The sequence below is a fragment of the Lissotriton vulgaris genome, chromosome 9 (genome assembly GCF_964263255.1).
Source record: "Lissotriton vulgaris chromosome 9, aLisVul1.2, whole genome shotgun sequence".
NCBI classification, from domain to species: Eukaryota; Metazoa; Chordata; class Amphibia; order Caudata; family Salamandridae; genus Lissotriton; species Lissotriton vulgaris.
Genome location: NC_141697.1, coordinates 768454632 through 768469786, shown reverse-complemented (window position 1 = coordinate 768469786; position 15155 = coordinate 768454632). Strand labels below are relative to the sequence as shown.

General features: G+C 41.3%; 1 protein-coding gene across 1 annotated transcript in view; it reads right to left on the bottom strand.

The window, feature by feature from the left end:
- LOC147692227 (uncharacterized) overlaps positions 1-15155 on the bottom strand; it is a 149050-nt gene that overhangs the window by 61754 nt on the left and 72141 nt on the right. Inside the window, exons 6-7 of the mRNA XM_086936756.1 lie at positions 6460-6577; positions 4398-4463 (exon numbers count right to left, since the gene is read on the bottom strand). Coding sequence (XP_086792882.1) covers positions 4398-4463; positions 6460-6577 — 184 coding nt within the window. The remainder of the gene's footprint in view (positions 1-4397; positions 4464-6459; positions 6578-15155) is intronic.

Genomic DNA, 15155 nt, shown 5'->3' with positions numbered 1-15155 from the left:
CTCTTTATGGGATGCTCTTTTCTTCAGTGTATTTTTTCTTGTTTTGCGTTGTCCATTATGCTTCGATTTCTCATGAGAACCCTGGAAGTTTTGGTATTCTTAGTTCTCTTATTTGTTTACCTTCCCTTTACATGGTCTGTTTTTTCTTTCAGATGTTTCCCGGAAATGTTTCACATCCCTTCGTGTATCACCTCCCTTACCCTCTAGTATGTGTAAGCTTGTTTCGTGGAATGTTTGTGGTATTGGAAACCCGGTTAAGCATCAAAAGGTACTGTCTCATTTATCCAAAATTAATTCCCATATTGTTTTTCTTCAAGAAACTCACTGTACTGATACTGAATCTCTCAAGTTAAAGAGACAATGGGACGGTCAGGTTGTTAATTCTGCCACTCTCAACAAAAAAGGTGGTGTTGCCATATTATTTCATAAATCTTTGTCTGTACAGATTTTATCTACTCAGGCTCATGAAAACGGTCGATGGGTGATGGCAAAGATTGTTCTGCAGAAAAAAACCTTTGTTTTATTGAATATTTATGGCCCGGTTAAACCTGATCCTCCTTTTTGGAATGGTATTAAAATTCTCCTTTCTTCCCTTGATTGTCCTAATGTGATTGTTGCTGGAGACTTCAATCAATGGATGGACCCCTTTTCAGACAGGCTGTCTAACTCTAAATTTAACCCAGACAAAACACACAAAGCCTTTCAGTCTGCCATCACCTCTCGACCTTTATATGATGTTTGGAAGACCTGTAACCCCGACTTGTTTGAGTATACCTTTTACTCTAATGTGCATCACACGAGGTCTAGGATTGATTATATTCTTGTCAGTAAATCTTTGTTACCCTCTATTCAAGCCTCTGATATAGGTTCTATTTTTATTTCCGACCATGCTCCTGTTCATGCTGTATTTGATTTTTCCCTCACTTCCCCCCAATTTAGCCGCTGGAAATTAAACACTTTTTTATTATCTGAACCTGTTTTTGGTACAAAGGCCACTGCTCATATAGATTAATTTTTTACCCTTAATGACCCTAAGGATACTAGTATTTCTAATAATTGGGATTCCTTCAAGGCTTCTTTTCGTGCGTTTGTCATATCTTTTGTATCCCAGAAAAAGAAGACAGCACGGAAAAAATATGAAGATCAACTTAGACATATAAAGGGGTTGGAACACACTTACTTCACTTCCAAATCATCATCTGCCCTACATCAACTGATTAAAGCTAAGTCGGATCTCAATAAACTGGCTACGACCGAAGCTTGCAACGTACTTCTTAAAATAAAGTCCAAATATCATGGGGGTCAAAATAAAGCTGGCCGTATGTTAGCCAATTATTGAAAGATCAAATCAGAACGTAAAACCATTGGGCCTATTCTGAACGAGTCTACCAATAAAATGGTCTCCTCGGATGAGGATATTGCTGATGTTTTTCATAGGTACTACCAATCTCTTTATTCGGATGATACTTTCCCCTCTACTCAAAATTTACACAATTGTTTTTCTGCTCTTCCCTCCCCTCCCTTCCTGCCTGACGAATTTAATGCTTTGGATGCTGATATCTCTTCTCAAGAGATACTTAATGCAATAAAATCATTAAAAAAGTCCAAAGCCCCGGGGCCTGATGGCCTTACCGCTGAGTTTTACCCTGCCTTTTCCTCCACTTTTGTCCCTCAGCTTCTTAAGGTGTTTAACTCTTTCATTGCTGATGCCAAAGCCTCTGGCTCCTTTATAGACGCATTAATTGTTCTCATCCCTAAATCAGATAAGGACTAAGGACCATTCCCTTTGTAAGAATTACCGTGCCATTTCCCTGAATAATTACGACTATAAAATTTTTGCAAAAATTCTCGCCACCCGACTTGAAAATATACTTCCCCTGTTAATTAAGACTGATCAAGTAGGTTTTGTTAAGGGTAGATTGGCATCCGATAATGCAAGAATGTTTGCCAATGTTATCTCCTTTACCAAAAAATATAAATCCCCCCTTGCCGCCCTCTTCTTAGATGCCGAGAAGGCCTTTGACCGCATTAACTGGCAATTCATGTTTGCAACACTCCAGTGGTTTGGCTTTGGGCCCTCTTTTATTTCTTTTGTTCAACTATTATACTCTTGTCCCAGAGCTAGTATCTTTGTTAATAACCACTTCTCCCAATCCTTTCCCTTATCAAGAGGTACTAGACAAGGTTGCCCTCTCTCCCCTTTACTTTTTATTCTCTGCCTTGAACCCTTTTTAGAGCGTATTAGTGTTAATACTCTAATTAAAGGGTTCCAGCATAATTCCCATGTCACAAAAATCTCAGCTTATGCTGATGATATATTAATTTACATGTCTAATCCAATCGACTCCCTCCCTCCATTTCTGAATGAAGTTCGACTTTATTCCAGTATTTCTGGTTATAAATTGAACTTGTCCAAAATTGAAGTGCTACCATTGAACTCCTCTTGCTACCAGTTCATGTTCAACAATTCGGAATTTGCTTGGTGTTCTTCTGAAATTAAGTATCTTGGCATCTGGTTTGCCCCTTCCTTACATGATACCCTAAAGCTCACATTCGCTACCCTAATTTCCAAACTTAAATCTCTTTTACTTACCTGGTCTCCTTTATTTTTGTCCTGGTGGGGTAGGCTCGACACTATTAAAATGATGATTTCTCCTCATGTTTTGTACACTCTCTCTATGCTCCCTGTCAAGATTACCCTCACCTATTTCTCCCAGCTTAATTCGATTTGTTCGAAATTCCAGTGGAACAACAAACACCCACGTATTGCTATTGCCAAGCTCATTTGTCCTAAGGGAGAAGGTGCGGTGTGTTTTCCTCATTTCAAATTGTATCGTTCTGCGTTTCGTCTTAAACAATCCTTTGCATTAGCTTATGATTTTGGGGACATCCCCATCCCCACCTGGATTCTCTTTGAACGCTCCCTTCTTAAGGAATTCTCATTTCAAGATGTAATTTTCATGTCCAACAGCACCTTTCTGTCTACAGTCCCCACCTTGAAATACTCCAAATTCCTGTTATATAATGCCTTCTCTGTTGGTTTCTCACCATTACAATGTTTTTTATAGTCTTCTTTATGGTTTAATAAATTCCTTAAATACAAGGGTAAATCTTTCTATTTCAAATACTGGAAAGAAAAGGGTATCATATGTGTGCATCAAATGCTGCATTTTGGCTCAGTTATCCCTTTTCCTATCATTCAGTCTTCCTATCTTCTACCAGACTCTTTTCTCGTTCAATATACCATTATTTCTACTGCTCTACAATCTCATCTGTCTACCTTTGACTTACCTGCAGATACACCGCCACTCTCTCCTTCTTATCCTTTGTTCTCCCTTTTCACCACCCATAGACCTAAGGCGGCTCATGTTTATAATTTGTTGTTATCTGCTGTTACTAAACAACCTAAATCCCTTACTGAACTTGCCTGGGAAAACGATTTAGCTGTTTCCGTTTCTATTTTCACTTGGGATAAGTTATGGTCTAAATTGTTTAAAACTTCTCCTGCTGCACGTATAATGCAATCTTTGTATTTTATTTATAATAGAGCTGTTATTACTCCTGTCTGCATTTCTAAGTTTTCCACTTCTTCATCTTAATTTTGCTGGTCATGTTCTACTGTTAAGGGTACTTTACTGCATCAATTATATAACTGTTCTAATGTTTCCTTGTTTTGGAAATCAGTTTGGGATATTTGTATGAAAGTTTTTCATTGTGATTTGCCATTATCGTTTCAAAATATTTTTTTAGGTTCGCTATCGCCTGATATTAATGCTTCATCTTCTATTTCCTTGTTATTTGACCTTTTTATAGCACTTGCCTTTAAAGTTATTTTATCTTCTTGGAAAGATACATCAAAAGTTTCTATAATAACTTGGTGGAATTTTGTTTGTGCTGAGCATAGGATTTCTACCGCCTCTTCCCTATCCCTCTCTAGCAAAATTAAATCTGATCTTCTTTGGTTGCCTTTTACTACGTATCTTTCCGGTTCTGTCTCCAATCCTTAGTCACCTTTATTCTGTTATCTTTAAGTCTCCCCTTCCTTTCCACCTTTCCCTCTTTCTATCTTCTTTTCTTTTTCTCTCTTTCTTTCTCCTTTCTTCTCCATACTCTTCTCTCTTCTCTTATTCCCTCATTTTAGTATTCATTTAATATTTTTAATACTCATTTAATCTTTGAATATATTGTATATTTTCTGTTTCTCATCCTGTACGTATATCCTATTGTATTGTATTGTTTCTTGTAAAATTCGATACAAATCTCTTAAACAAAAAAAAAAGTACAAACGCTTTTCACAGAAGACCTTCCTGAAAACAATTTTTTTTCAGTTTCTCAGTATATTGCCCAAGACAATATTTGCTTCTGACACCACTGCTATGCAGGGCAAATGAACATACCTTTTTCTACACATTCCAGGAAAGAGACAGGACGTCAGGCAACCAAATCTTTGCAGCCAGCTTTTTCTGGTCAGGAAAAGACAGAGAAGGGGGCAAAAAGTCAAGCACACTCAGAAATGAACATGTTAACAAATGCGGTGGTGGCGGGACATGCCTTGCAACCAAATTTCCATCTGTTCACCAATTACCTTAGAACCTCTTTCTCCCTGCTTGGTTTTCTTACATTCTTAAAGGCATGTTTCTTGGCATGCGTTAGGGATCAGATTTGACAGAATGCTAAGCAAGCTGTGACATATCAGGCAGGGCAACTTTGCATTGCTTTCAGTGTAGCTGACACTTAGGCTCTGATTATGAGTTTCGGCAGTGTGGGGCGGGAGGTACTTAGGGCCGGACAGGCCGTAGCGGCATTGGGCAATCCCCCGGCGCGTCGCACAGGTGGGGTCTGATTTTGGGCCCCTGGGGTCCGTTTTTGTTACAGGGCCGATTTTGCAGCTATGCTGCAAAATCGGCCAAAAACCGGCCCCGTCAAAGAGCTCGGCGGCACCCCCAATGCCCGAGGGGGGGGGCAAGCACTTTGCCAGGGTCGATTTTGGTTCTCAGTCCGGCCCTGTTAGGTACTCCACAGCTGCGCCCCCACACCGTTGAGACTTGCTGGGGCCCACCCGCCAGATCACAAGTTATTTCTAGTATGGCAGTTGGACAGCGTGGTATTCACATGGCGGTACTTCTTTTAAAGGCCACTGTGCTTTCTGCACGGCATGGACTTGAAAGTCCATGCTGTGCAGGAACTTTTGTGCATGCACACAGGGGGTCATATTTAAACCTCCTGTGTGCATGCTCCTCCTCCAAGGTTTAAATGGAGGAGGAGCTGCCATGTAAACCCTGGAGGAGAGCAAACTTGTGATATGCTTGGAGGGACCGCAACAATATCACCAAGCATATTGGACCTTTGACCCCCACGCCACCTCCAGGTGGTGTCAGCTGTCACAGGGCAGTCCGACTTCCTAACTTGTAATGGGGCGGTCACCCCCGGTATGGCGGTGACTGAATCCGCCACTGCCACGCCACCGTGAGTCTGGCCGTACGAGGACCGCCAGACTCATAATCTGGCCCTAAATTGGCATTAAAGCTTGCCTGAACCACTGTGCAACCACTTTAGAAGGTGTTATTTTATTGATTAGCACAGATTCCCAAAGCTTGAACACAACAAAAATGGTACATGGAGCAGGATTTTGAACACTCTTTGTGAGATCAACATTGATAGTTATAAAATGTCGGACATGTTTATTTCTGAATGTGTGTTCACTTTCTGAATTGGAAACAGAGGCTACATAGAAATGGATCATGGCAAGAGGAGGAGAATACAACTTTATCTACAAGAAGGTGAGGGATCGCAGGGTAGGAATGACTGGAGAACACTGTGAAAAGGAAGAGGATACTGCTTCATTTGTGGGATGTCAAAGCCAGGGTACGGAACAACACTTAATTGTGAGGACTAGGACTTACATTCCATCATTAGACTTTGACCCAGAGCAAGAGAGAAAGGTAGTCATGAGAGAAGAAAGGGGAGAAAGAAGGTAGTGAAACAATCCAATGCAAAGGGAGAAAGCATTGGTGAAAAAGAAGTGAGAACGGAGTGAAATAAAGGGAAAGGAGGTTTAGAGAGATGGAACAAAATGTAATGTGGTGGAATCAAGAATAGGACATCCTGGTATCTGCCAGCCCCGGCATTCGGAAGTGCAAGGCTCCTAACAAAAACCTTGGGACCCTACACTTATGTTTTTCAACAAAATAAGCTCTAGAAGGGCTAATATGGAGCAGTGAGGTATATTGACAAATAGAATTATCAATATGGGCATTTCGTTTCATATTAGTGTCTTTTAAAGGTAGAAAAGAAGAGCCAGTGAAACTCACATCATTTGTTAGCACCCCACCTATTGGTGTGTATGGATGTGTGTGTGTGTGTAGATTTTGTGGGCTGATAATGGGATGGAGGGAGGAGATTCATCAAAGGGGTGATAGCAGGGCTAGAGCAGTAGAAACACATGCCCAGGGAATGCACCTCTCTCTTGTTGGGCTTCCAGAAGATATGAGATTGCACTCTGCCTTCTCTTCCTCTTCTGCCACCTTGATATCCTCCTGTTCTGCATCATCCTCTGTATTCCTTTCAGGTACAGCAGCTGCAAAAGAAAAGCGGGTTTGCATTTGAAAAGTGAGTTAGGCATTAAAACAAGTAGCAGGTGCAACAGAGCTCAGTCATTTACTTAAACAGTTCTGTATCAGCAAATGACACAAGCCCTCCATCTGACCAACTTATATGATATTCAGAAACTTAACCCAATTGTATATTTGTGTAAATACATGAAAAATAACATTGAACATGGCACTGTCCATATACATTAAATCAAATCTATCTCAGTAGGCCAGATACCATGCACAGAGCTGATTGTGAACATATCAGAAACCCTTTATGAGAAGAACAGGTCACTAGACACTCTTCCTACCTACAAAAGAGGAAAGCGCTGACTAGTTGTTCACGGCTGTCAATACCAGCTGTCGATGCCAGCAGTACCAGATATTACTTAAAGTAATAAAAGAAAAACTCATTCCAACTGTGGCATTCAGCGTGGAGGCATACCCCAGAAAAAGGACTTGATCTTGAATATGAAAAGACCTTCGCAATGGTGTGTGGGAGGGGAAAAACAAAGACTAGGATCCACCACATAAATAATGTCCCTATCGCAGTAACTAATTCTTTTGTTTACCTAGGCCTAACATTTACAGCAAATGGACATTGGGGAACCCATATTGAACATTGTAAATTACAATTTACTCAGATAATAGAAGCAATTTAAAAATGTTCAAAGAAAATGGGTAATAAACCCAGTAGGGAAATCATGTCAATGTACAGAAAAAGGAAGTGTCTTTCAGGAACATGTTACGGTGCTGCACTATGGGGAGTTACAAACCACTCAATCCTCCAGACCCAAGAAAATACCTTTTTACTGAGATTGTTAGCTGTTCCAAAATCCAGCCCCATATATATTGTACACAAAGAGCTGGGTGCTCCATATATTAAGGATTTTATTATCCTGGCAAGTATATATACCTGGTATAGAATATGGAGTAAGGAGGGTGCAAAATTTATTCGGGACATTGTCAAGGATTGTCTTGTAATAGATCATGGGAAGAATATACCGCGGCTGATGTATATTAATAATCTTTTTAATGAATGCGCTGAAAATGTTCAATACTCAAATACTCGAGTATAGTAAAAATGATTTGAAAACAACCATAATAGAATCTAGGAGCAGGTCAAGGGAAGACGAAGCAAACTCAAAACACATGATTAAGGGATTTAATGATAGGACACTAGGGATAGGGATTCAACATAGGTCACAAATACAAGACAAAGATTTTACCTCACTAGATTAAGAATGGGATTAGCCCATTTTTTAATTGTGTTTCCTTCCATGGGGAAGTGGACTGGAAGTCTCCCAAAGTGTCCTTGTGATAGAAAGTCAGATTAATCAACCTTGCATTTCATTGTATTCTGTGACTTTTACAGAGATCTAAGGAATAGTATATTACAACCATTGTTTCTAAAGGAGAGACTGTACACCTACAAAAATGCTTTTGAGTTTATGTGTAATTTAGCAAATATTAGAGTCTGTAATGCAGTGGCAGTATATATCCAGAGGGCGATTAGAGTAAGGAAACATAATTCACACCTAGAGCCCCTCATATACGAATAGGATAGGATGCATCATGGCAGTTGATAACTCAGGACATGAGAAATGCCCTAGATTGTATCTTTTGCATATGACACTTTAAGTATAAAGCTTATTGGGATTGCTATTGGAACTCAAACACCTTACTGTACTCCCTTGTGATAAAATGTGAACATTTTTTGTTTGTTTTTAAGGTTGTATCTTGCACATGACACTTTACATATAATGTTTATTGGGCCTGCTCCTGGACCTTAAATACACTTTACTGTATCCGCTTGTAATTGAAATGTGAAAATGCTACTTTTGACTTTTAACTGGAATTTAAATGCACTTTAATCGTACTCCTTTAGGATGAAATGTGAGACTGCTATTGTTTTTAGGATGCTTTTATGGTTTGTATTTTTTAACCTAATAAGGCTTGCTTTGATTTGATTTGAACTGACATAAGGTTCATCACAAGTGCAGATTATATTAGAAATTGGATTGATGGACTAACAAGTACTTCATTCAATCGTATTTCTAAAGTAAGCATTCAAATTAAGGCACACCCCAAATTTGACACCTCGAATATTACATCTGGGAGGAGATGAAATCAGGTCCTGCCAATATAAAGAACAAATGGGTGAAACATTTGGCAACTGAGTAAAGCTCATTGAGAGCAGACACACAGTGGAACTAAGATTTGTAAAATACCTGTTTTAAGTAACTCCTTAATACACTGGCAAAACGGCATGCCCTGCAGGAGATTAATTGACTTTAAGCAAAAGAAGACATTCCTGGCTAGAACTAAATTCTTACAAAGTGCTGCGTCCACAGAACTACTTATGTTGAACATTTGCAGTATATTACAAAGTTAGAATAATGCTGCAAGCTATTTCCTACCTTTAATTGTATGACAAAATGGAAGGTAATGTCAATCAAGCAGGCATGAGGGCTCCGAAACAGTTAAATGGAAAGATTGGCCCACATAGTTTGTAGATGTTCTGCCTTACTCAACAAGCACATACTATGGTTACAAAACACCTTTTACCCCCTCCTTTCCTACAACAGTGCAGAGCCCTTTTTTGACTACTTGGGGTTGTTTGTGCATAGGGTTCCATAAATATTTTTCCACATAAGGTACACACACCAACTTTGCATATTTTTTTCCAACATCCTGTGGCTTCTAAGGGTACCCAAGGTTTGTATATTCCCTTGGAGGGAACCAAGAAAATATGCAAAATAACCAAACTGACCATTGTTTTACAAAGTGGATTGCTGTGGATTTTGGGCCCTTGCTCAGCCAGCACCCAAGAAAATCGGGCAACCCTGTACATTTTTGTCAACTAGATACCTGGGGGAATCCAGTGTAGAGTGACTTGTGTGGCTCTCACTAGTTTTTTTTATCCAGAATCCTTTGCAAATCTCAAACTTTGGCTAGAAAAACACATTTTCCTCTCTTTTCTGTGATGGAAAACTCTGGGATCTGTGTGGAGTTACAAACTTTCTTCTACCCAGCATTCTTCTAATTCTCAATATAAAAATGGCACCTCACTTATGTGGGTAGGCCGATGCATTATATTTTTTCCCTCAAAACGGACCTTTTTTGCAAAGTGGGTAGCTGTGGATTTTGGGTCCTAGGTCAGCCGACACATAGGGAAAAGTAGCAAACCTTTACATTTTTGGAAACTAGACACCTAGGGGAATTCAGGGTGAGGTGAATTGTGTGGCTCTCAATAGGTTTTTTTTCAACCCAGAATGTGTTTTAATGCTCAAACATTGACAAAAAAAACACATTACTGGAATGTTGTAAGCCAAAAACTTCCTTCCACACAGCATTCCCTTAGGTCTTCTGATAAAAGTGGTACCTCACTTGTGTGGGTAGGTCTAGTTCCCACAACAGGAAACAACCAAAAATGCAACATGGATACATCACATCTTTCCACTCAAAACAGATCCCTTTTTTGCAAAGTGGGTAGCTGTGAATTTTGGTCCCTAGCTCAGCCTGCACCTACGGAAACCTAGCAAAACTGTACATTTTTGAAAACTAGAGACCTGGGGAGTCCAAGGTAGTGTGCCTTGCATGGATCCCATGAAGTTTTCTTTCCCACAATGCCCGTCAAAACTCAAACTTTGCCTGAAATCATGCATATTGTTACATTTCTGTGATGGGAACTTCGAGAATCTGCAGGAATCCACAAAATTCCTACAAGTGGGGTAAAGCTGGCTGGAAAGAATTTTAAAATAAATAAGTGCAGCAGCTTAAAATTTGTTTTAGCAGCCCCCTATCAGAGATGTTGAATGTCGCCATTGCCGAACACCAAGGCTCTTTAATTTTCAATTCTTAACTTCCGAGCTGATTAACTCTTACAAGTTGTTTTTTTATCCATTTTTCTCCCACTCGGTTTTCCTCTCTTTCTCTCCGTTATCCCTTTTTAGCCTTTCTTTTTTCTCAATAGGATCAAAGTCTGAAGATAAACAATAAGTCCTGATCCCCAAACATTAGTTTCTGTGCCACACCACCTGTAAGCACCACCACATATTAAACACTGTGTTTCATCAAGTTTTATTTTCTAATGCCCATCCCACTACCTTGAAAATTGTTGTGCATGCTAGCTCTCAAGGGCAACATATTGGTGCTCTGTAAAATAAGTACTAACTGAATCAATAATAGTTTATTTCATAGCACCTCACCTATAAATAATCAGTTTTTTTAGTGTTACTCCCATGTGCAATTTGTCTGTTCAAATCATTCAACAAAAGCCTTTTAAATCAGTGTGAACGTTCCTGAAGAACAGAAACTTGTAACTTCTCATTTTAGAGGCTACTATTTTTTGAAGTGTTCAAGGTTTTTCTGAGTAATGTGTACATTTCTTGTTTGTGCTTCTCTGTATTCCTCAATGCACCTACGTAGTTTCATGCAATGCACAGATATAAAATATGTGGGTTTGCTTCATTACCACAGATCAGCTGGCCTGAGGAATGTGTGGATTATTTATACTCGACTTGGAATTGTCACTGGAGTAGAATAATACTGATATGATACAAACTCTACAGTGGGACTGGGAAAACAAGTTTTCATGCTAGGATGTGTGAAAGCAAGTTCTATTCCACCTACAACAGAAGGAAAACGAGCTTTGGCAAACGTCTTTTGACAATTATTGGTTTGTTTTGCTGTGGTTTTTGCAAATCTTTATTGTTTACGAATCTGTTGGGTGTTCATCAATATAAATAAAAGCATTGGCTAAAGGCAAAAAAATTTTTTGGTCTTAAAAAAGCACACATTACCATGGTACTTCTTGGCACTGAAGGAAACGACTTTTTGTGTTAATGTGCTCATTGTGAAGGGCAGCATGCTGTAGCTCACAGTGAAGTCAATCAATAGCTAAAATGGGTTGTCGCATTGGCGCATGATGCAAGCTTGAATGGGTTGGAGAAAAATGTTAATGACACAACCCCAGTCAATTACAAGAAGTGTGGCTTAAAAACCGCTATAATATGTCATACAATAATGTTAGTAAAATCAAAAGGTCTTGGCTAACATAAACCTAAAAAAAAGCCAGCTGTTATGCCATTGACTGCCAGCCTTTTGCCTTGGAGAAATAAAAACAGAAAGTAAGAAGGCAAGAAAGCATGAAGGCAAGAAAGTATGAAGCAAGAAAGACGGAAGGAAAGAAGGAATGAAAGATTGAAGGAAAAGGAAGGAAAGAATGAAAGACAGAAGGAAAGAAGGAAATTAAGACAGTATGGAAGGAAAGAACAAAAGGCATCATCCAGACCTTTGCTGATATCATCTGTAAGGTACTCTTGAAGCAGGCTCCATTTTCTTTCATTCTTATATTTTGCACTCATTGGCACAGTGGAGAGAATGAAGGAACAATGTCTGAGTGGCACCTGCCTCTCTGGGCTTTACTAGGAAATTGGCACCAGTGTACTAATCAATTGCACTATTGTACTACTGAATAGCGACCCCAGAACATTGTGGTTTAAGAATATCGAGGACAGAATTTCAGGGGACAAAATATTGAAGGATAAGAGCATAAATAGAAATATAGATTGTAATTTGATTGCATATTTTATGTGATGCTTGTTTGTTCTTTAATGGCTATTTCTAATAATCAAATAAATATAATCAAATAAAGAGAATATTGATATATATTTACTATTCCTAACTCTCGATCTAGCTTGATGATATATGTACCACTTAGGTACATATATCTGGATTTAGGTATAGAAAATCTAGTCTGACTTACCAGAAGGTAAAAAATATATATATTTTGTCCTCGATATTATGTCTCATTGATATTCTGGTATAGATATTCAGGGTGCACACTATAATATTTAATGAGCTCTTCTGCATTTCTGTGCCTTGTCCAACCTGGCAAGATGGAAAATGAATAGAGCAAAGCCAGAGATAAACTGGGGCTGGACTTAAGTTTATGAGCCAATGGGAGACACTTCGTATCGGCGTTTGGTGTTTGGAAGCCAGCGGGGGCCGGCGCACCAAGGACTCCACGCCCCAGGACGCAGCAGGCTGACCGGCGGACTTGCAGCCCCTCCCCCTTGACACCGGGGGCTTCAAAAACTTCTCGCACCTCCCGCTTTGCGGAAGATGTTTCATATTGGCGTTTGGAAGCCAGCGGGGGCTGGCGCACTAAAGTCTCCACGCCCCAGGACGCAGCGGGGCGACCGGCGGACTTGCAGCCCCTCCCTCTTGATACCAGGGGCTTCTAAAACTTCTCGCGCCTCCTGCTTCGCGGGAGACGCTTCGTATCAGCGTTTGGTGTTTGGAAGCCAGCGGGGGGGGTGGCGCACTAAGGACTCTACGCCTGAGGACGCAGCGCGGTGACCGGCGGACTTGCAGCCCCTCCACTTGACACCGGCGGCTTAAAATATTTCTTGCTCCTCCCGCTTCGCGGAAGACGCTTCGTGTCAGCGTTTAGTGTTTGGAAGCCAGCAGGGGCCGGCGCACTAAGGACTCCACGCCCCAGGACTCAGCGGGGCGACCGGCGGACTTACAGCCCCTCCCCCTTGACACTGAGGGGGGTTTAACCAACAAGCCTTTCCCGCTTTGCGGGACGCACGCAGGCGGGCGCCGGGCTAAGTCCGGGCAAAGGGCGGGCCATCTGTGGCCGTCAGGGGCCGGAAGAGGCTGGGGTGTGCCCCCCCCCCCTCTGAGAAGAGCTCCTGGAACATGAGGGCGAGAGCGGAACTTGCCATTGGCCAGAAGAAAGGTAGTTCTACTGTGTGAGATTGACTGGATTGGGTAGTTACCTCGAGACTGTTTGTTGTTTACTTATTCGGGGGTGGCTCTGATCAGCACTGTAGTCGACTATGGTCGGTTTTGTGTCCAGAAGTTGATGTTGAGTCGCGTTTTGCCTGCCAGTCATTCTATTTAAAAAATTCAAACATAATGGCTGGAACTGTGCAAACATGGTCCTCCAAATTGAGTTTTAACAATCTACCTAAATCTCGTTCTGTGACCATACCAAAGGGAACCCCACCCCTTATACCTGCACAGCGCACCACAATTGATAGAATGTTGCGTAAAGCTATTGTTGAGGTTTCTAGCGGAATTGAGCGGACCGAGAGGCGTTTATCATTAACTCCGCAATTTGACCTCACCTCTTTGTCCCAAGAGTCTGAGATTGACATGGCTATGACCCCCCCCCCCAAACATTCCATTAGTGTCTCCTGCCATAGATATCCCTTACGCCCAGATAGTGAATAATAACGATCAAGAGATAATTGGAGTGGGGGGAAAGGTATAAACTGCTAAGAAAAAGGGGACCAGCATTAAGAAACCTAGGCAGAAGAAGGGCAAAACCATCTCTGTCCCGACTGCTTTTACTACTGTAGTTACAGGGGAAAATATGGGGTAAGCACCGCAGCTACAAGTACCCCCGAGCTGGGTATCTCAAATAATTAGTGATCTGCAGAACCATTTTGAGCAGCTTATTAATACCCAGATGAAATTAATCATGAGCAGGTTAGACAAAGTGGTAACCTTAGTGAAGGCAAGGGGGGTGGGCATGGGTGGCACTTTGCCTCCCCCACCATCTGTTAATCCTGTTGTTACCGAGACAACTATCATGAACCCACCTGCTGCACAACCGAGTAGTCCCCCAGTTGGGCAAATTTCTGTTAATGTACGCCAATTATTGCCTTCAATTCCCCATCAGCCACACATTAGTAGTTCTCCTAACGGATATATTTCGAGCACAGGTGAAGCAACACTTGCCCCGACAATAAATTTGCCACAAGCTGTAGCCCACAAGCAGTCTTCCTTAGATTTACCACTTCTACCCAAACCGAAAGAGACACCCACTAAGGTGACCGCTAATCGATTACCCAATATAAACTTACCCCCAGAGGCGGCCCCATATATAATCATACTTACGGGGGTCCCTGAGCTGAAGCCCGACTATACATAAGCCTATGACGAGCTTAAGAATAAAGTCATGTTCTGGTTGAACAGGAATAGGCAGTTAACAGGGAATAATCAGGGGTCAATTTTGTTGGTTCGGCGGGTGAGTTGGTTGGGGAATAGGCAGAAGGATGTTACCGGTGACTGCGTGGTGGTAAATTTCAGGAATCGCAGCGCAGTCGACCATATACTAAGTGGGGGGTCGGTCAGCCAACTAAGTAACATCAGATCTTTACCTCTGGGTTTTTTTTTTATCCAAAGGGAACTTTTAGCCTTGGTCAAGGCCCTGTATACCTAAGTAGAAGCGATAGCTTTCTTGTTGGGAAGGGCCTTTACCCTCCAATGTCACGCGCCTTCCTCGGAAATCAGGGAGCACTAAGCTTGAGGAAAAGATTCGATCCTCTCATGTCCCTAGAGGAGCTGGATTGACTGAAGAGTGTTAGAGCCCTTCCCAAGCACCGCCCTCAAGAAAAGGGTAGTTCCCTCAATGTCCCCCCGACTGCAACTCCACCTTATTACCCTGTATTGAATATACCCTCTAGTATATCCATGGCGTAGAGTCCCTGGATAGGACCCTTGCTGAATCCACCGCATTTTCCCCTGTTCTAGGAAATCCTACTG